The 19,226-nt window shown below is 47.7% G+C and overlaps 5 protein-coding genes across 5 annotated transcripts; 1 reads left to right on the top strand and 4 right to left on the bottom strand.

Annotated features, from left to right (window-relative positions):
* Window positions 1-1,935: 1,935 nt before the first annotated feature.
* On the bottom strand, window positions 1,936-3,780 carry EDB93DRAFT_1217349 (putative rRNA pseudouridine synthase; the record flags this gene model as incomplete). Its single annotated transcript, XM_041451085.1, has 6 exons — window positions 3,533-3,780; window positions 3,301-3,485; window positions 2,859-3,245; window positions 2,629-2,811; window positions 2,329-2,576; window positions 1,936-2,274 (listed from the first exon to the last, which is right to left on the bottom strand). The coding sequence occupies exons 1-6, from the start codon at window positions 3,742-3,744 to the stop codon at window positions 1,936-1,938; spliced, it is 1,554 nt and encodes a 517-aa protein (XP_041313732.1). The 5' UTR covers window positions 3,745-3,780.
* Window positions 3,781-3,986: 206 nt separating this feature from the next.
* On the top strand, window positions 3,987-4,540 carry EDB93DRAFT_1237243 (ribosomal protein L22e; the record flags this gene model as incomplete). The annotated part of the gene is made up of 4 exons (XM_041451398.1): window positions 3,987-3,989; window positions 4,074-4,251; window positions 4,305-4,461; window positions 4,510-4,540. 4 exons carry the CDS (start codon window positions 3,987-3,989, stop codon window positions 4,538-4,540), a joined length of 369 nt encoding a protein of 122 aa, XP_041313731.1.
* Window positions 4,541-4,723: 183 nt separating this feature from the next.
* Window positions 4,724-10,174, bottom strand: EDB93DRAFT_1260983 (P-loop containing nucleoside triphosphate hydrolase protein; the record flags this gene model as incomplete). Its single annotated transcript, XM_041454182.1, has 21 exons — window positions 4,724-4,960; window positions 5,014-5,098; window positions 5,148-5,402; window positions 5,453-5,512; window positions 5,564-5,714; window positions 5,766-5,988; window positions 6,039-6,209; window positions 6,261-6,402; window positions 6,453-6,531; window positions 6,591-7,031; window positions 7,089-7,261; window positions 7,313-7,389; window positions 7,442-7,459; window positions 7,509-7,818; window positions 7,873-7,970; window positions 8,027-8,170; window positions 8,223-9,376; window positions 9,429-9,468; window positions 9,515-9,669; window positions 9,726-9,828; window positions 9,881-10,174. 21 exons carry the CDS (start codon window positions 10,172-10,174, stop codon window positions 4,724-4,726), a joined length of 4,410 nt encoding a protein of 1,469 aa, XP_041313730.1.
* Window positions 10,175-10,676: 502 nt separating this feature from the next.
* EDB93DRAFT_1073844 (SNF2 family N-terminal domain-containing protein) lies at window positions 10,677-15,733 on the bottom strand (the record flags this gene model as incomplete). Its single annotated transcript, XM_041445046.1, has 15 exons — window positions 10,677-11,093; window positions 11,146-11,377; window positions 11,431-12,057; window positions 12,107-12,248; window positions 12,298-12,589; window positions 12,646-12,807; window positions 12,858-13,066; window positions 13,115-13,283; window positions 13,333-13,587; window positions 13,640-13,821; window positions 13,874-14,080; window positions 14,135-14,236; window positions 14,291-14,630; window positions 14,684-15,499; window positions 15,551-15,733. 15 exons carry the CDS (start codon window positions 15,731-15,733, stop codon window positions 10,677-10,679), a joined length of 4,335 nt encoding a protein of 1,444 aa, XP_041313729.1.
* A 1,153-nt stretch (window positions 15,734-16,886) lies between these two features.
* EDB93DRAFT_1244753 (fumarate hydratase) lies at window positions 16,887-18,997 on the bottom strand (the record flags this gene model as incomplete). Its single annotated transcript, XM_041452244.1, has 13 exons — window positions 16,887-17,026; window positions 17,083-17,205; window positions 17,262-17,325; window positions 17,378-17,656; window positions 17,688-17,798; window positions 17,850-17,981; window positions 18,030-18,171; window positions 18,224-18,327; window positions 18,382-18,468; window positions 18,525-18,681; window positions 18,727-18,812; window positions 18,863-18,910; window positions 18,968-18,997. 13 exons carry the CDS (start codon window positions 18,995-18,997, stop codon window positions 16,887-16,889), a joined length of 1,503 nt encoding a protein of 500 aa, XP_041313728.1.
* Window positions 18,998-19,226: the final 229 nt, after the last annotated feature.

Genomic DNA, 19,226 nt, shown 5'->3' with positions numbered 1-19,226 from the left:
GATACATCTGCGGTGTGAAGAGGAATGATGGCTTGGGAGGCACAGAAACAGTACTGGTAACGGGCAGTGTATGTGTCTCTTCAACACCCGCCAGCCGGGAAAAGCTGAAATGATTCGCATATCGATAATAGCAGGTAGTATATCAATCACCGCATGGCTGCTAATTACAGGGGCCATCAAGACACAGCCCAACTGCAGGCGCTTTTTGGGAAATCATTTGCAGAAAGCCATCAACTTGAAAGGCTTCAAGCCGACGTTCTAATTTTGTCAAAGTCCACAGCCCTGTGGGCCCGTGATCACAGGACCGACAAAATGGGGCAGTCTGTCGAGTTGATTGCACGTCGTTCTGCTCGAACTATCTGAGCATGCAAGACCTTGTCGAACAAAATGGTTAAAATCACTCGCTGAGAGCATGCACCTTGAAGTCGGGTACTACGAACCTACAGAGCGCCGGATTCCAATAGCGAAGTCCTTCAATTTGGCATGCACTGGCAATTGGAGGTAGCTGTGACCTGTCAAAAACTGGAAATCATTCGATCCCATGACAGATGCACTCGGGAGTGGGCTTTTTCGTGACCCGTACCCAGTGCAAACAGGATTTTGCAGCATTTGCACATTAAGGAGTGCCATGCCCCTTGAGCGCTGAGCCCTGGACCCCTCGTGGAATAAGTCGGCGGCGGCATACGGAACGTGTTGACGCATCAGCTGTGCTTACTCACTGGCAGTAGTTGAAAGTAGTATGCATCAAAGGGCTGTACCCTGCGCCACATATCTCATGGGATTTTGTCTATTTTTATTATTTTTGCTACTAGTTGCCTTGGTCTCTGATATCGTTTCATAGACCGTCCCCACAACATTAAAGTTCACACAACAAGATAACCGACGGCGAAGGTTCTGCACTGGTGAAAACCGAAAAAGACGCTCCAAACCACACCACGAGTACCCCCCAGGCTGACAAGCTTTATTTGCAAGCGAGCATTCACGGGCTTTGACAATTCACCTTCATACTCATCTCCAGCTTCACGAAACTTCACCCATTCGTATCGAACATGGATCGGCCTCGTATCGCGCTACCTAAACTCCACAATGCATCAAATCAGTCTGTAACATGTTTTCGCGCTCATCCTAACAACCGACAGTTCCCGGGTACCTTTCCTGCGCATTATGACTCCTGTTCGCTCTGCGTAACATGGCTGGTTATCAGTGCATTTTATCAGCTTAACCAGGGCCCTTGTTGCTGTCCAACAAAGGCCTTGGCCCGGTGGGCCAGAGTATCAAAATTCCCCGAGGGAACTTTCGCATTGGATGCTAGTTGTCCGTCGGACATTGATAAGGACTCGAGAGGCACGCTGTCCCTTGGCGAGCGTCAATGTCAGGCTCAGGGATTCGGCTCATCGATTCGGCTCATCACGAAGCGTCCAAATCAGTGCCTATGAAAACAAGGTACTAAGTGGAGATAAGCTTACCGCACGGTAAAAATCAGTATGCAGGGGGAGGTTTCAGCTGTTGAATTTCAAACGGTGCGTTTCTAATATCCTGCATTATTTTTGCCTACGGGAAGTCACCAGGTACTGAAGGAAGCCTTGCTAGGGCTCGATAACTGGCGCCTGATTTCTAGGATGGCATTTGGACTGTCGTCGGTTAACCGGTGATTCCAATTTGCTGCTTACTGAAATAAGTTGTATATAAGTTATAGTTTATAACACTACTACTTAGTATACCAAGTATACCAAGTACTGGTATTTAGTGAATATGCCGAACGTAACGACGGCACTGGCGAAATTGTCAAGGATTGCAAAGCAGTGAGCTCCCTGTTACTTCGTCATCTCGAACTTCATACCTACCAAACTCAGCTATGTGAGTGACAAACCATGGGGAACGACCACAGAATACAAGAAGAAATAACATATAAAAGCACAGATTTTATCCAAAGAATTACTCGTCTGCAGCTGCCATTGACTCCCTAGCTTTTTTCTCTTTTTTGAGCCGTTTCCTCTCCCGTCGGGCCTCATCATCCTCTTCTGCACTTTCTTCCTTCTTCTCTTTCTTCTCCTTCTTTTCCTTCTTCCGCTTCTTCCGCTCTGCTTTATCAACATCGTCCTCCACTGCAGGTGCTTCCACCATCGACACATCTGCGACAGATTCGGCCGCCTCCGACTTCCGTTTTCGTTTTTTCTCCTTTTCCTCTTTCTTCGGGGAAACAGTTTCGACAACAGGCTCTGCGACTACCACTGTTGGGGCGGGTGCAGGGGTAATCGTGGAGGGGCCGGATTGCTAATGAAGGAGATGATTAGGGTCCTCGAGTTGTCTCAAAAGAATCTCGCGTACCTCTCGATTATAGTCCACGTAGTCCTTGCTCCATTCCGCAGGCGTTGCGTCATTCTTCTCACCATATTTGCCCAGCTTCCCCTCCTTGACCATTTTCTTTTTCTGAAGAGCCATGGGTCCAAGACCCCAACGGCGTGGGTAGGTGTCACGCTCCATGATACATCGCTTCACTTTTGCAACAACTCCATGATCACAAGTAGCAAGCTCAACCGTCGACATTTGTGCAATAGCAAGAGCTATAGCTTCGCCTGACCGAGGATATTAGAGGGATACCTGAATATGTGACTAAATATAGCAAACCTTTTGTCGTCATTAAGACTACTTCCTCGTTAACTGCGATGTCAGCTTCATAGCGTAAAAGCCCGGGAATCATGAGCTTCGCGCCGTAGCAGACTGCATTGACCGCGCTGTCTTTGACAACAATGCGCTTATAGCCCACGAGCAAGCTCTCCAGAGGCCGGATAACACGACGCAAGTATGATTCTGTAATGATATTAGAATATTCCCTGATAACAAGTGGAGAAACTTGCCATCTCGTGTGTTATCATACATCCACTGAGCATCCAGAACATCATGCATGGTCACAATGTCATCGTTTTCCGACATCGCACCACTCCTTACCCTCCTAAGCTCTTGCATGTGTCCACCCACGCCCAGTAAAAGGCCAAGATGGACACAAAGTGTTCGGATATATGTACCAGCCTCACATGACACCCAAAATACGGCAAGATTACGCTTCTCATCAAACTCCAACAACTTCGACTCGTATATCGTTCGAATACGCAACTGCCGTTTCACAGCAGAGATCAGTGGGGGCCTCTGGAAAAGCGCACCACTGAGTGTCTGCAATGCCCGAGGGAGGGCAGTGGGATCCGGTAGACCTGAGTGTAAGCGCAACACGCATACATATTCCTTCCCTAAACCGTTTTGGTAAAGAGAGTTTCGAACAGCTGAGCATCGATGTGTACTAACCTGCGCCTTGCTGGGACTTGACCAATCGCGTAGCGCGGTCGATGCAGACAATCAAGCACCCAGTGACCTTAGGGTCAAGCGTACCGCTATGTCCAGTTTTCTCAACGCGTAGAATGCGCCTCAACCAGGCCACGACTTCATGCGATGAAGGATTAGAAGGTTTGTCAAGATTGATCACACCTGACCTTCAAAGATCTCAGTATTGAATACAAAACGCATGTGGGACACTCACTTGATGTATGAGACAAGGTCTCGTTTCAGTGGACTGCTTCCAGACGGTATGGGTGTAAAATGACTAGAGCGAACGAGTAACTTGTCATAATTTTTAAGCAGGAGGGGCCATTCTGATGTATCGAGTTTGGGCTGCGAATTCTCAGATTTTATAGCAAAGTCACCCTGCAGCTGGGCAGAAGCAACTTGCTCGCGAGAGAGTGTTGAAGTCATCACTCAAAAGTTTTACCAGTAGTGATCTAGGACCGTAAGTATCAAACTAATTTCTTCGTTCGATCAGAGAAGAAATATCATGTGAGAAGATATTTCCAAACTTGAAATCATCGGCATTTTCCCGAAACGTGATTCGGAACTGTACAGTTACATATATACAGCAAACCTAATTTTCTCAGTCACGATTGCAAGAAACGAACGTCAAGACTTCAAGCTTCCATCCCTCGTTTCCAAGATTCAAGATGGTCAGTTCCGGCACCGCTTTGCTGAGTTACCTTCTCAGTAGGCTCATGTCCTGCGGACTTCCGCTCGTTTTGTTCTTTTGTTAGCCCAAAGCCGCTGGTGGAAAAGCCCCTGCTGTAAAGCACAAATTCGTGATCGACTACTCTCGCCCAGCAACCGACGGCGTCTTCGATGGCGCTGATTTCGAAAAGTTCTTGCACGATCGTGTAAAGGTCGAGGGCAAGTCTGGTCAGCTCGGCGAAAATGTCAAAATCGTTCGGGATGGTGGGATATACTTTGTCAACATCAGCTTGTTATGTTCTTACTTATGTTGACAGGTAACACTAAAATCACTGTTACCTCCAACGTCCCTTTCTCAAAACGCTACCTCAAGTACTTGACAAAGAAATTCTTGAAGAAAAACACACTGCGCGACTGGATCCGGGTGGTCGCATCATCGAAGGATACGTACGAGTTGCGTTTCTACAACATCGCGTAAGTAATCTTTACTTCTCAAAGCACTTTATCTCACAGAAGATGCAGCCGTGATGGTGAGGAGGAGGATGAAGAGTAATCTTACTACTCTACATGTTTGTTGTTAGCCAAGTCTTGGCTATGTTATGACATCTGACAGTGTTGCTGTGCTCTGTTATATTTTTATATAGCTTTATTATGCATGAATGCAAGCAAGTGTGAGTGCTAGGTCTTTAGGATACATCATATTATTTAGGTCTACATCGGAGGCCGATAAGCTACATCACGACAGTTTAATCATCAGCTTCGCACTGTCATCTTCCGTTTCCAGTTTGATTTTTCCCAACGCTGCAGTGGCAAGATCATACCACAGTACTTGAGACTCTGTTAACGGTTTGCCACGGAGTTGCAGTGCAAGCATCGTGGTTAGGTGTCGACGAAGAACCTTGAGCGCAACATTGGCTTTTGGGGAAAGCTGATATCTGATTTTTCGGTCAATAGACAACATGTTAGATTGAGGCTGGGTACGATATGATGTCAATGTCTTGTGTTCACGTGGAACGTTGTACTGACCTTAAATTCACTCTCCCCGCATAGAAGCACAAGAGCGAGATCGTCGATGGGTCCGGTCTCCCAAGCATACATCTTCTTGGAGTGCCTGTAAATCTCTGTCAGGACTTGTAGCCGTCATCGTAATGAACGATTACATGAGTGTGAAGTAAACGAGATGGTTAACACCAAAGTCAGCGGGCTTCCTGCCAAAGTTAACGGAAGTAGGGTGAAAAGCAGCAGATTGATTATTCGATATAGTGCGCATTTGCCCAGAGGAAGAGTCGATCGCCAGCACTTTAGGATAAAGTCCCGCAGTCAGAGCTGAGTTAATTAGAGCAATATTGGATCCATTGCTATCCAGAGACGGCGGTACGCTCACAAAGCGCGTGCGGTTGCGACCAAAACGCGCACTGGATAGAAGCATCAGTGATGGGGAGGCGTTAGACACACTGTTACATACCGGCTGAGTTCTCGAACAAAATTTCTATCAACAGTTATAAAGGAAGAGTCGACTAAGAAACTGCAGCAAACTTCTTAGCCCAACAGTGATCATGTATCAAAACCATCATACCCTAGGAATTGTTGACGTAACTCTTCGATCTGTTGAAGATTCTGGTGGCTAAGGAAATTAACCCGGCAGAATTTGCGCACGAAACTGGGATTCTCTGATGCTTTACGCCAACTCGAAAATGCATTGTGGATCGTCAAAAAGTCCGAATTATCTGAAGACGTGAATGTGAGTTCATTGTCTTATAGTATAATGTACAACTAACCAACGCGAAATGAACTCTTAGCACGGTCCGCCTCTTGCTCCATACCCATTGGTACTATGAACGGGGACTTGGAACTCAAAGCAGCAGCGATTGTGAGTGCGGGGTCCAGACATCGGAATAATACCGCGGTGAGCAAAAATTTCCCTAGATGCACGTCCGTAGGCAACATGCTCAGAAGCCTACCCATCGGAGTGATGTCCTCTGACGGTGTGAGAGCGCGAACCTAAGCGACAGATGAGGAAGGCAAACACGAGGGTCTTGGCGTCTACAAACCTCGACTAGTGCTGAGATAGCTCTTTGCACATTGACCGGCGTAGGAGGATCCAATGCGCGGGATAACACATCCTCGATGGAGGTACCGATTTTCACCTTCATAATTTTAATGCGCAGGGCGAGGTCTGATAAGCTGAGCCGCATCATCTCTGGCAAAGGATGCTCGGCCAACTGAGTACAGGATTTCAGCAATATTTGACCGCAGGAATGCCCAAGTCTTACCAATGTATCATGACGAATCTTGGTAAATAAGTGGAAACATAATCCATCTTGCACCCGTCCTGCGCGGCCTCTACGCTGAGCAGCATTACTTTTTGCAATGAAAGTTTCGACCAAACGACTGAGCTGGCGCTTTTCGTCAAACCTAAAGGCTATCAGTGATTGTTGACTTCAAGAGGGAGAGGTGGTACCGACCTCATCTCGCGATGTTTGCCGGTGTCTATAACACATGTGATGTCAGGTATAGTAATGCCTGTCTCAGCGATGTTGGTCGCTGCGAAGGAGTAATGAGCAAATGATACTTGGCTTCGAGGAGCAGGCATGAATAAAAACCTATAACGATTTTACGAACTCCCTGAGGAGGAATGTCAAAAACTGCGCTCTGATTTTCGTTTGACAGTGTAGAATGCAACGGATATAACCTGAATATGTCTTCATCCCCAAATGTGAAATGTTCAGTAAGAAGATCGTTCATGCGCCGGATTTCCCCTAAACCAGGCATGAAAATTAGGATAGCTGCTGAAAAATGATGGCTCTTTTTGTCTTCAAAGCAGAGGCGTTCCAGTAGCCGAAGAATCAACTCGTAAGGAATCGCGCGCTCATCAAGAAGATTGATGGTGTTGATCGTTTGATAGGAGTAGCGCTTCTCCAGCCTCATAGACTGGCTTGAAATCCGCTGTCCGCCATCGACTAGCGTTTCTTCGTCATCACTGCCATAAACAGTATCTTCGTTCCATTCAACCCTGTTCTTGTTCTTGTGAGATTTATCATGTACTGATGAATTATTCGAGCAAGTGAGTATATTTCAAGAATAATTTAAAGCTGGCTCACGATTGATCGCATAGGGTGAATTTTCTTGGATAGACCAATCTGCATACTCTATAGCATCCTCTAGAAAGCGGACATCCACAGGGAAGGTACGACCTGGGACATGTAATGTGGGACATCCATTGAAATAATTAGACAGTTTGTCCGCATCCACTGTGGCCGACATAAGAATGACCCTGTGATGCACTCGGTCAGTAAACTGTGTAGGCTCAGGCAGGCGTGCTGACTTTAGATCCGATCTCTGGGAGAGAAGAGACTTCAGAACAATGAGAAGGAAGTCTGACTCAATACTGCGTTCATGGACCTGTACAATTGAACGTGTAAGGAGCTCAGGCTTCCGAGATGGCCGCACAAACCTCGTCAATAATGATGTGCTGCAGATACCATTAGCTACGCCTTTACCCTTATTCACGTTTTGCTCACCGTGATCTCATCAAATGCGGTACCTTGACCATTGGGGCCTGTACCTCCCTCCAGCATACGGAGCGCGATGCCGTTCGTGACATACGCCAGGCGGGTATTCCGCGTAGTATTGCTTTCTAATCGAATTGAATATCCGACAAGCGAGCTTAAAGTTCCAACGGCACCGGCAGAGTCGCCTAGCTCACGAGAAACTCGTTGAGCAAGAGACACCGCTGATATTCGACGCGGCTCTGTGCAGTATATCTTGCAAGGGAGGCCACGAGCCAGCTGATCCTCTAAAATGAACGCGGGAACTTGTGTTGATTTGCCGCTGTAAAACCAGAGAATAAGTAGGTGTACCATTTAAGAAGTGATATCACTCTACCAGCCAGTCTCGCCACTGAGCACAAGGATCTGCGAACGGTCAAGAATGGATATTATTTCATCCTTGTACTTCGCAATAGGAAGCTGCCTGCGGTGATGCTATGAAAGAGAGCTTAAGATATTGATCAAACCTTCACTTCTCAAGTCCCACTTACAAGCATTTCTTGATATGCAGGTCGCATTTGTCGCGCTCTGAAGTCCGCAATAATATAATCGGAGCCGATGTCATTGCGAGGCGGAATCCGAACTGTTGTGAGGTCTTTGGACTCTGTGGTAGCCCTCGTGCCTTTCTCCAGTAACTAAAAAGCAAAGCTCAGTGCGAAAGATAGGTATTCCAATGAGGAACGTTACCATTGGACGAGCATCAATCTTTTGTTCAACAATGTTTCTAATATTCGCCCAAACTTGGCGATTGATCAAATCTTCCCGTAACTTTCTGTCTGTCTCAAGTTCATCCCATAAATCCCTGAAGACAGGCGGCAGTAACCGGAACGACGTATGGTTGGCTAAAGCACCAGAAGACCCGACCGCAAAGCCATCAGTGGCAGGGAACGTAAGGGCATGTAAAGCAAGCGTTGCGACATAGTACTCTGCCTGAATTTCAGTGGGACAAGCAACATCACGCATGTCCCACTCGTCCATCTTTTTTCCCTCCCAGTTGACCATAACACATGCGCGTTTCGCACGACTCGACCCAGAAATTATACTGTAAGTGACCGCGGCGTACCGGTCAAGCTTGAAGACAAACTCGGCTAAAAGTGTCTTCGGTGTTTTACTGGACCAGTGCTTGGGTAAGACCATGTCCCGCACACGAATTATGGTCCCTCCTTCTCCGGCAACTTCGGAAGGAAGAGTATCCAAGATCTCAAGCATGCCACCGAGACCCTCCTCGTGTTGATCAAAGATATCAGGGGTGTCAGACTGCACAGATATGTCTTGTTTTTCAACATGTGAACCAGCACCGAGGGGTTTTGCCACTTTCTTCTCTTGTGTCGCCGGCAGCTTCGGACTTGATCCTCGTAATCTTGACTGGAGTAAAAGAGCATCAACCCTAGCACGTTCTGACCGATATTGCGTTTCTGCATCTTTTTCGTCAAAGAAGTAGTGCGACTTCAAAGTTACTAGCTTTTCTTGGAGCTGCTGGACTAGTACAGGGTCATAGTGAGTCGATGGCTTGCCCCTGGCGGTAAGCTCTGTTATCTGCATCTTTATACGGACGTACTCCGCGACTAGGTCATCTATATCAGGTGAACTGGATCTTGACGGAGAAGACCTCGTTGATTCGGCGGGAAGAATGATTCCAGTTTTCGGCAAGTCCACATCTAAGGCTAGCCGTTGTCTCGCCGGCACAAACACCGGAGCATTTGCATCAAGCTTTGATGCAGCTGTCACTGCTGGAGAAGGTGATAAGGGGGTGGATGGCGACAATGGGCTTATTGGCGTCGAAGACTGAAGCTCTTTACGCTTTCTTCGAGGTACTTTGGAGTCGTCAAGGTCTTCAGCCACTGTTGACATGCTAATTAGAACGGCAGCTACAATTGACAACAATCATTTCACCTTTCTCTTCAAGTTCATCTTCCGAGCAGTTCATATAAAGCTACAATAATATAAGAGCTGGCTTGACGGGTAGAGGATGGACGAACCCATTCGTATGCTTCCTCCAGATCTACCCCCTGGATTGCCCTGAGGCATTCATCTACTCTGTCCTGTGAAAAGCCTTGCCTTCTCAGAACTCCATAGGTAATTCCAAGTCGCGCCACTATTTTCTCTTCTGTCTCCTCTAACAGTTTTCTCTCGCCTGTGAAGAACGGTAAGACGCTTATTATGACAACAGGTTGCATGACACCAACTCACACTCAGGGCTCTCCCAATTTAATGTGAGAATGCGCTCTACTAGAGCAGAATCCACTTGCAATGAAGGCAATGTCTTGGAGAACCGCCGGTCAACCTCAATAGCCTTGATAAAGATAAACTGATCAGCACGATTTCATAACGACTGGCTCAATTACCTTGATGGTTCTAAGTGTCTCTTTCTCTGTTTTTTCCTGATACTTGTCGACAAGGTTCTGCAGAGACTGTTCTTCTACTTTATCCGGGTCGAAAGAATGGTCCTGAGGAGCATCGGATTGGACGTGAGCAGCTGTGCTGGGGTGCAATGCATCACTTGTTGAGGGCTCTTCAACTACAGCGTCGGCAATCGTATCATCTGTGTTTTGTTCATTTTCAACCACTTTCTTCGGCACTGATGTGGTCGCGAATCCACGCGCAACCGGTTTGAGCTGCGATTTCTTCTTCTTCGCCATCTCCACTCCCAGCAGAAACGATCAAATTGATCAAACACCTCTCTTCGTCTCTCACCAGTACACTATTGTCCTTTCAACGTTGGTCGTTATTCTTTGCAGAGATTGAGAACGTCGAGAGGATATGGGTTTGAATCACGAATTATCAGACTCGGCAATCGGGTTTATCAGTGTTGACGAGTGAAGCGTGTACCAGGTTATTAATGAAGTTTTGCTGTTCAAATGAAGGTGCATGAGGGCCAGTCGATGTAGATCAATCAAGAACTAGGCCTTGTAGTGTGCAAAAGACGTGTAGGGCGTGACTGACTTGTGCAATTAACTGGATACATATCTAAGATTTCTCACGCCGATCATGATTCCACATAAATATCACAGATTATAAGAACATGCAATAAGTAACTAAATGCCAGACCTACATGGACATACGGATTTGAATTAATCTACAGAAGTTGGTAATGTGCGTGAACAAAGCAAAGCAAAGGTAAAAGCAACAAAATACAGAAAATCACTCAGCGTCCACAGCAGGAGTCACATCCCCCGTTCCAGGATCCTTCTTTCTACTCCCCTTGCCGGTCGTTTTTCGCGGACGTGCTGCAGCACCAGCTCTCCGTTTCTTTCCTTTAGCTGGCACTGTTGTCCCTTCCTCTTCTTCCCCGCCTTCAGGGGGTGCGGCAGCACCATTGTTATTGCTGGAATGGCCAAAGAAGTCATCGCCTTCTTCATTCCAAAGATCTCGCATAGTATCACCAGAAGGGCCTTCCACAACCCCTACAGCACGTTTTCCTGCTTTCTTCGAAGAGGGTCCCGCAGTATTCGAACTATCAAGGTTTGCGAGCTGGTCATCATTGAGGAGAAGCTGGACAATTTCACTGGGTTTTGTGACGTCTGTGAAGTTTTTGTTGCCGACCACAATGTCTTGCACCTGGAAGGGCATCAATTTGAATGTCCTGCACTTGAAAAATAAAAATAGTTACATCTTTTTTGACACGAGCTAACTGAATGATACGCTCGTCGATAGTGCCCTTCGTGATCAGGCGATAGACAGTTACTTGGCGCGTCTGACCAAGACGATGAGCGCGATCCATGGCCTGCGCATCGTTTGACGGATTCCAGTCGTGATCGTAGAAGATAACAGTGTCTGCTGCAGTCAGGTTGATTCCGAGACCACCCGCGCGCGTACTTAGGATAAATATGAAAATGTCCGAGCTAGAAACAAATTGATCAGAGTGAAGAATACACAACCTAAATCGAACACTGACCGTGTCTGCCAATCCATCACCATATCCCGTCGATCTTCCAGCTTCGATGAGCCATCGAGACGTAAATATTTGTACTGACGATAGATCAGATATTCCTCCATAAGGTCCATCATACGAGTCATTTGGAAATATATCAAGACACGATGGTCGCCAGCCTTGAGCTCCTGAAGGAGGGCATCTAATCGAGCGAGTTTGGCAGAGTCGTAGATCAGTCTCTTTGCCTCTGGTATTTGCATGCTTGAAGATGGAAGCTGGTCTGCAGGCGAACTTCCGACAAGTCCTGCCGAGGATAAAGCAGGAACTAGGGTGTGGTATGCCTGATCAATGGTAGGCAAATCCCGCAAGTGCTGAGGGAGACCGTAAAATGCCAACGATTCCATCGGTGCCTCCAGTAACTGTACTTGACGCTCTATGAACGTCCGATCTGTGCAGTGAAGAGATATTGGAGGTGCTACAGCCGGCGGCACAAACCACCTCAAGGCTGGTCGAGCTAGATTGGACTCCTGCCAAGCTGTTAAAGATATATCAAGAAGATGTGGTAGGCCTCCCGCGGTATCCAGGCTCAAAGAGAGACGTGGGCTCAAGCTAAACGGATGTGCGCCAGCATGAGCTGCAAATTCTGCTTCCCTATGAAAACGGTCAGTCGGACGTTGAGAAATAGTTATAGTCAGCCTACGATGAGATCCTTCTATCCTCAACAATCCTGTTCTCTTCCTCAAGGACCCGAAGCCAATTGCGCATGAAGGAAGACACCTGGAGACCGTGGACATCACTCGGTGTAGTGTTCAGGAGTCGAAGAAATGCGAACGCGGGTGAAGCTGTTACATGTTACATCCAAGGGGCAATCACTCAAGCACCACCACACACCTTCAATATCATCTAATGTCGAACGATGTATCCACTCCGTTGACCAAATATTGAAAAGGGCACTCGTGCAGTCCGACCGCCTACGCAATCCAGACTTTTCACAAGGGACATCTATGAGCCCGCCATCTTGGTGGAATAACGCCGGAATTTGGTACTCAATAGGGTTATGAGTCGAGTAAGGAAGAGCAATTAGATCGCCTTCACGGTTCAGCGGACCAGATTGACCAAAACGAGAGAATGAGAAGGGGGCTACCACGTCTGCACGTTCAAAGAGCTCGGGGTGGTTACAAACCTACATTGAAACAAGTCAGTCGGTGTTTAGAAATGGTAAGACCAGATCTTGCTCACCTTCCGGAATTGCATTACGAGGTTCATTAGTGATCGAGCAGAATCGGCATCTCCTATGTTTGCGGCCTTCTCTAATAGATCTACCACAGATACATTCGCCAGAAGTGCACGGTAGAGAGTACGTTGGCGTGATGAAAGGTCAACGTAATGATCGATCTCAATCTGGGTAAGATGTGAGCGATCGCTCCTTGATGAGTGGATTGAATATATACCTTCTCGCTCAACTCGTTTTGCACATGTCGTTTTACTCGTCGTAACATGAAAGGCTTCAATATCATGTGCAACCGCCGTAGTTGACGTTCATTGAGCTTGCTGCCCTTGTTCTCTGCAGCGTTTTCAATATCCTTGGAGAACCACTCGTTGAACTCGTCGTGGGAGTCAAAAAGACTGGGCATGATGAAGTGGAGCAACGCCCAGAGCTCTATGTGGAGTTTAGCAAGTAGTCAAGCTGCTGCCTTAATTCACTGACCTTGCATTGAGTTTTGAATTGGTGTGCCAGTCAAAAGTAAACGATTGCGACATTGGAATCCGAGCAATGTTTTCCACCGTACACTGGAGGCATTCTTGATATTCTGAGCTTCGTCAAGAATCATATATTGCCATTTTACGCGCTGGAAGTATTGCTGGTCTTGAGTAACCTGACACAGACATTAGCACAGCTGGAAACAGTATGCCGTGGCAACTGACCAATTGGTAGCTTGTAATCAGGACATGGAACGGTGCGTCCTTGTCATAACTGATTTCTTTTTTGCTCCAGAACTTGCGCAATGTGGTTCGGTCCTTGACGTTCCCCCAATAAGGCAAGGCTTTCAGACCAGGCACAAAGCGAGTAATCTCCTGTTGCCAATTATGCAATGTGGAGGCTGGTGCGACAACCAAAAATGGCCCCCATATGTCATGTACCTCAGCAAGGTACGCAAGGAGAGATATTGACTGTACAGTCTAAGGTGCAAGGAGTGTAAGGCAAGTTGTGCAGTATTCTAATCAATCTCACCTTTCCGAGACCCATCTCATCGGCGAGAATGCCGTTGATACCCTGTTCATACAACGTAGCAAGCCAATTCAGACCTTTGAGTTGGTATTCCTTTAGTTGCGCCATGAGCATTTTCGGTTGTTTGATCTTGAGTTCTCCGGTGAGTGACGTCGGATTTTGGAAGTTGAGCTCATCAGAGTCCACTGTGTATACAATATCGTTAATCTCTTCGACATGAGCATTCGGGAAACATACAGTCAACCAGAGGCGTATTTGAAGTGCCTGAGAGCCCTGACTCATCATCATCCCTGATGTGGGCCTGAGCCTTGGCAAGCTTTAAAGCCTCGTTCGTTTTCCTGTCGAGTGCAGCTTGCATGTCAAATTGCTGAGCCCTTTCTCTGGCAAGAGCGATGGCCTCCTGAGCGTTATGCCGTGCATGTCGGTGCAGGTTGGTTTGGTCCTCTGATCATAACGTTCAGCTTTCAAATTGTCAAGATACAGATTAAGAAAACTAACCGTCATCAAAGTCAATTTCTCGAAGTACTGATGGGTCAACGTCTTCGAGAGTAGCACCTGCCGGCGTCGAAGTTTCAGGAGTATCTCCTTGGACTTCAGAAGCTGAGGTATGAGTGTCAGCGAATAGTCGCTAAAGTACCGAAAAATAGAACTCACTCTTGAGCTTGTTGCCGACGAAATGGCTGTACAACTCGGTTTGACTGATCAAGAACTCAAGTTTGCGCGCTTGACGCGCCGCCTCCCTTTTCTCTTCCTCGACCTTGGCCCTGTCAATGGCCTCCTTTTGCTCGCGTTTTCGGACGTCTCTCTCTTCTCGCTCATTCTTCTTCCAGAAGACTAACATCTCACGCATCAAGCGTTTTCCTTTTGCTTGGACATCTTTTTGAGCTTTTGCGGTCTTCGTGAAGGGCCGACGTGCTTGAATGGATGAGAGCGTGGCCAAGCGCTTGAGCTGACCTTGACGAGCCTGGTAACCCATCGCGGCATACTTGTACACCTACGCAACGAGATGGGAATGCAAACAACACGTATTGTAAGATCCATACATACCTTAGCAACGTCTCTCCGAGCGATGTTTGTCCAAACTTTCTTCTGAGCCTCCTCCAAATTCTTCAATCGTTTGGCCATAGCATTCTCATCAATCTTTTTAGCGCGCTTGAGAGGAGGAATGATCTCATCTAACTCGTACACGACAGAAGTTGCAGTGAGCGCGGGCGATACAGGCCTGGATGCCGAAGGCGTGATGTCTCCAGCGACGGATGCTCCAGCGGAGCCAATGCCAAGACCCTCTAGAGTATCAGGTGGCAAAAGCTTCTTCCCACCACCACCCCTCTTACGACCTTTAGGTGTCGCAATCGGTATAACACTGTCCGTGCTCGCTTCCCGCAGCAGACTCTGTTTGACCTTCCCTTTCGCCTTTGATGAAGCAAATTTGGAAGGGCTGATCCCGCCGATAGACCGTTCGAATTCGTCAGCGATTGAAGCAGAGTCTTTGTCGACCTTTCGTTTCTTCGCTGCAGGTTTGTTTCGGGATGAAACAGGAACTTCAAGGTCACTGCTCTCGTCTGAATCTGCACCATCTGCACCACGCTTGAGTGAGTCCTTGTGTTTCTGATTGCGACCTAGGTAAGACTCCTCGAATAACCGAGCCGCATCTTCTGCCCCAAATCTAGCGGAATCAGATCCGTAGTTATCTGGAGCTCCATACTCATATGCATCGGGAGGTGGGGAAGCGTGAATAGTGGATAGAAGCTCTTCCTCAACAGAAGGAGGTATCGGTGGGGGTGTTGGAGGCGGGAGGGGCATCCGTGCAATGCGGGACACGTAGTGACGTGATAGTGTCAGCGCCGTGCTGGAGTTGCGTTCCTATGATAAAATGTGAATCGACGGACAGGAAGTCACAAATGTAGAACTGACCAAAACACTGGCATTGAACCACGATTCTACTTTGCGCTGGCGTAAATGTGTCTCTATGATATAATCGCTGAGGTCACCAATCCATACTTCTTCACAGTCCGACAGGTCAGAAGATGCCAGACGTCGTTCCTCTTCAGTTTGATGATACTCCCGTGCAGCTGGTGGAAGATCCGCTCCCTCCATAAGAGGCGACTCAGGGCGATTTGCCTTTGCACGAGGAGGATTTCGACGGGGTGCCTAGGGGATAAGAATAGGAAGGTGAGTGAAGCCGAATCGAGTGCTATGTATAACTGATAAAACTTACGCGCTTTACAATCGGAGGTTGGTAATCGGGGTCGTCGTCTGGAGCTACAGCCTTTCTCCGTTTTCGCGATGCGGATTCATTTTCACCTTCCTTGTAGTAAGCGCCCACGGAAGATGCGCGCGGTTCTGGAGGTGGAGGCTGGTGCTGTCCATCCCGTTCACGCTGAGAATAATAGTTGCCTCCTGGGCCAAGAGGGAATATCTCTCCCTGAACATAATCACCCGAGTATGGATCCCAGCCTCCGGCACCCTGATAAGAGGGTGTCTGGTAGGAATATCCACGAGGAAGTGGTGGCTGCTCTCCGAGAGGAGTTGGACTCCGACGAAGAGTTTGGGGATGAGGAGATATGACTGTGGCTCGGGAGAGAGGCGACACGTCTGCTAACGAAGGATCGATGGCACCACCACGTGAGGAAGCGGATTTTCTCGCCGGGGGTGGTTCGTCATTGAGAATTCGGCTGAGTGACATAGAAAACCAAAGTAGCGACAAATAAGATGCAAAGAGAGGAAGATATGACGAGGCAGTAGCCGACTTAAGTGTTGTAAAGACAGGTCGCCTCGTGGGACCAGGAGATGTAAAGAGAAGGACGCTGTGGCAGTCAACCTAATGCCCGAATATTTCTTCAGAAGCTAAATAAAGTGGAGTTGTGGTCGACGTTGACGGTGATGAGCACAGACTAAGAATTTTCGGGTTCAAAAGTGAGCTCGGTGTGGATGACGAGGAAGAATGTTGCTGTGCAAATTACGAGTAGAGACGAGGGAGTGCTGTGACGGGAAGTTGTACTGATTTGACGTGGTATATTTCGTTTGCGGTTGGATATAGCATTCTTGCCTTTTTTGTATTCCCTGTTCCTTCCTTGCTGTTCTTGGCGGACGAGCTTCTCTCTATCAGATCTTCACACCAGCCGCAGTAAGCTACACATCTTTTTATCGATTAAATGGACATGAGCTGGTTACCAGCTGTTCCACATTGTTTCATAGCTATCATAGGATCTCCATTTTATAGATAACATGCAGCAACGCCATCTTGTGACTATATGTCATCTGGGTATAACATCAATTCTGGTCGCACTTTCTCATCAAACGCTTCAGGTGTCAGGTATCCGAGCGCAACAGTGGCTTCCTTCAGTGTCGTTCCTTCTTTGTGCGCTTTCTTTGCGCACTTGGCCACGTCTGCAAAGTACAATGAACTTCGGCCGGAATCGCGCGGAGTTATATTTAGCACGCACTATCATAGCCCAGGTGGCTGTTCAAAATCGTTGCAAGCATTAAACTCTCGTTCAAGAGGTAGTTTATACGCTTCTCATTGGCCTCGATGCCGACTATGCAATGCTTGGTAAAAGACCGCGAGGCTGATCATACAAGGATCAGCAGGTCGTCAACGAGTTATCGAGTTATGAAACTTCACCATCAGAAAGAAGGCGGATGCTCTGGAGCACGTTCATGATTATAACCGGTTTGAAGACGTTGAGCTAATAGTAGATGCATTGAATGACGAATGTGCCGCATATGAAATACAAATACCTCAAACTGCCCGCTGGCTCCAGCAACGCTAACAGCAGTTTGGTTACCCATAACTTGAGCGGCAACCATTGTTACAGCCTCGCACTGCGTGGGGTTCACTTTGCCAGGCATGATACTGCTGCCAGGCTCGTTTTCAGGGAGGCTTAGTTCACCGAAGCCACACCGAGGACCAGAGCCAAGGAACCTAATGTCGTTGGCGATTTTCATGAGGGAACACGCGATGACATTCAGAGCACCATGAGTCTCAACCAGGGCATCGTGACTGGCTAGAGCTTCGAACTGCGGATCTTCGTCAGTAGTCAGACGAAACAATCGCTGTAAATTGCCTTGCCTTGTTCGGCGCGGTCAGGAACTTTAAGCCCGTGATGGTAGAGATCTCGGCAGCAATTTTGACATCGAACCCCTTCTTGGTATTCAGACCCTGCACGGCACGTGAGCATCTCTACTTTTCGCTGGATGTCAACGGACTGACTGTGCCAACCGCAGTGCCACCCTGAGCAAGAAGGCTCAAGCGAGGAATGACATTTTGGACACGAGCAATACCATTATCGATTTGCTGGACATATCCGCTGAATTCTTGGCCAAGCGTCAGAGGTGTGGCATCCTAATAGCGATCAGACAACATCCACATGGAAGGCCGTCCTATTCATACCTGTAAGTGTGTGCGTCCGATTTTGATAATCCCGCTAAAAAGCTCAGCCTTTTCGTTAAGTGCATCCCTGAGTTGCGTCAGCGCCGGTAGCAACGAATGGGTAATTTCAGTCACAGCAGCGACATGCATAGCTGTTGGGAAGCTACATGCCCGTTAAACCCATGCAAACAAGCGTAAGCTACTCAGTGACTCACGTGTCATTACTACTCTGGCTCATGTTGACGTGGTCATTCGGATGTACTGGTTTCTTAGACCCAAGTTCACCGCCAAGGAGTTCTATTGCACGATTCGATATTACCTGTTGACCACGCTAAGTAACAACATTAATTAATCGAGCATTTGTTATGCTCACCTCGTTTACGTTCATGTTACTCTGTGTCCCACTTCCAGTTTGGAAGACAACCAAGGGGAAATGATCCATGAGCTTCCCAGAAATGACCTGGAGTGAAAATCAACTCAAAAAACACATGTGAAGCCTAGGAAATCATTTCTCACATCATCAGCAGCTTTTTGAATGGCTTCGCCGACCTTCGCGTCCATACCATAACTAACATTGACAATGGCTGCAGCCTTCTTCAGCACACCGAAAGCTTTGATCAGAGGATGCGGTAGTCGTTGCGATGGGCCACCAATATCGAAGTTTTGTAATGACCTGTAGAAAATGTTCAGTAGCACTCATCTTAGACTCGATACATACCGTTGTGTTTGTGCGCCCCAATAACGATCGGCAGGGACCTGGAGCTCACCGAAGGTGTCACGCTCGCTGCGAAATGCTTGATTTGACTGACACAACCATTATTTCCTGTCACAACAAGCTCATTAACCTAACCTACCATGACGGATGATGAGAACAGTCTTCGACGAGGAATCACATGGATGAGCTTGAAGTATGACAAAATGAGTGGTATGTCACGTGAGAACTAGAACGCAGAACTCACTCGGCGGGGAAGCCAAGGGCCTGTGGTCATGACTGGCAGTCTCTAGTAATGATGAAAGCGCAGCAAGTGAGGGGCAGGGGCAGGACAGAAGCTTGTGTCACCCGCAAGTTCTTCAGCGCAATTACGCGCGGCTTTTGCCGTCCGAAATCACCCGCAAGAAACTCACCGAAGTTCAACACCTGGGAATGAGTCCCAGTAGTGGCCTTCGGTTAGACATCGTGACGCCGCTGTCAGTCACTTATTCCAGCGTGAACGTCGG

Source organism: Suillus bovinus (assembly GCF_016758785.1).
Source record: "Suillus bovinus strain UH-Sbo-P2 chromosome Unknown EDB93scaffold_1, whole genome shotgun sequence".
NCBI lineage: Eukaryota > Fungi > Basidiomycota > Agaricomycetes > Boletales > Suillaceae > Suillus > Suillus bovinus.
The sequence above is the reverse complement of the archived record's forward strand: the minus strand, read 5'-3'. Positions and strand labels throughout refer to the sequence as shown.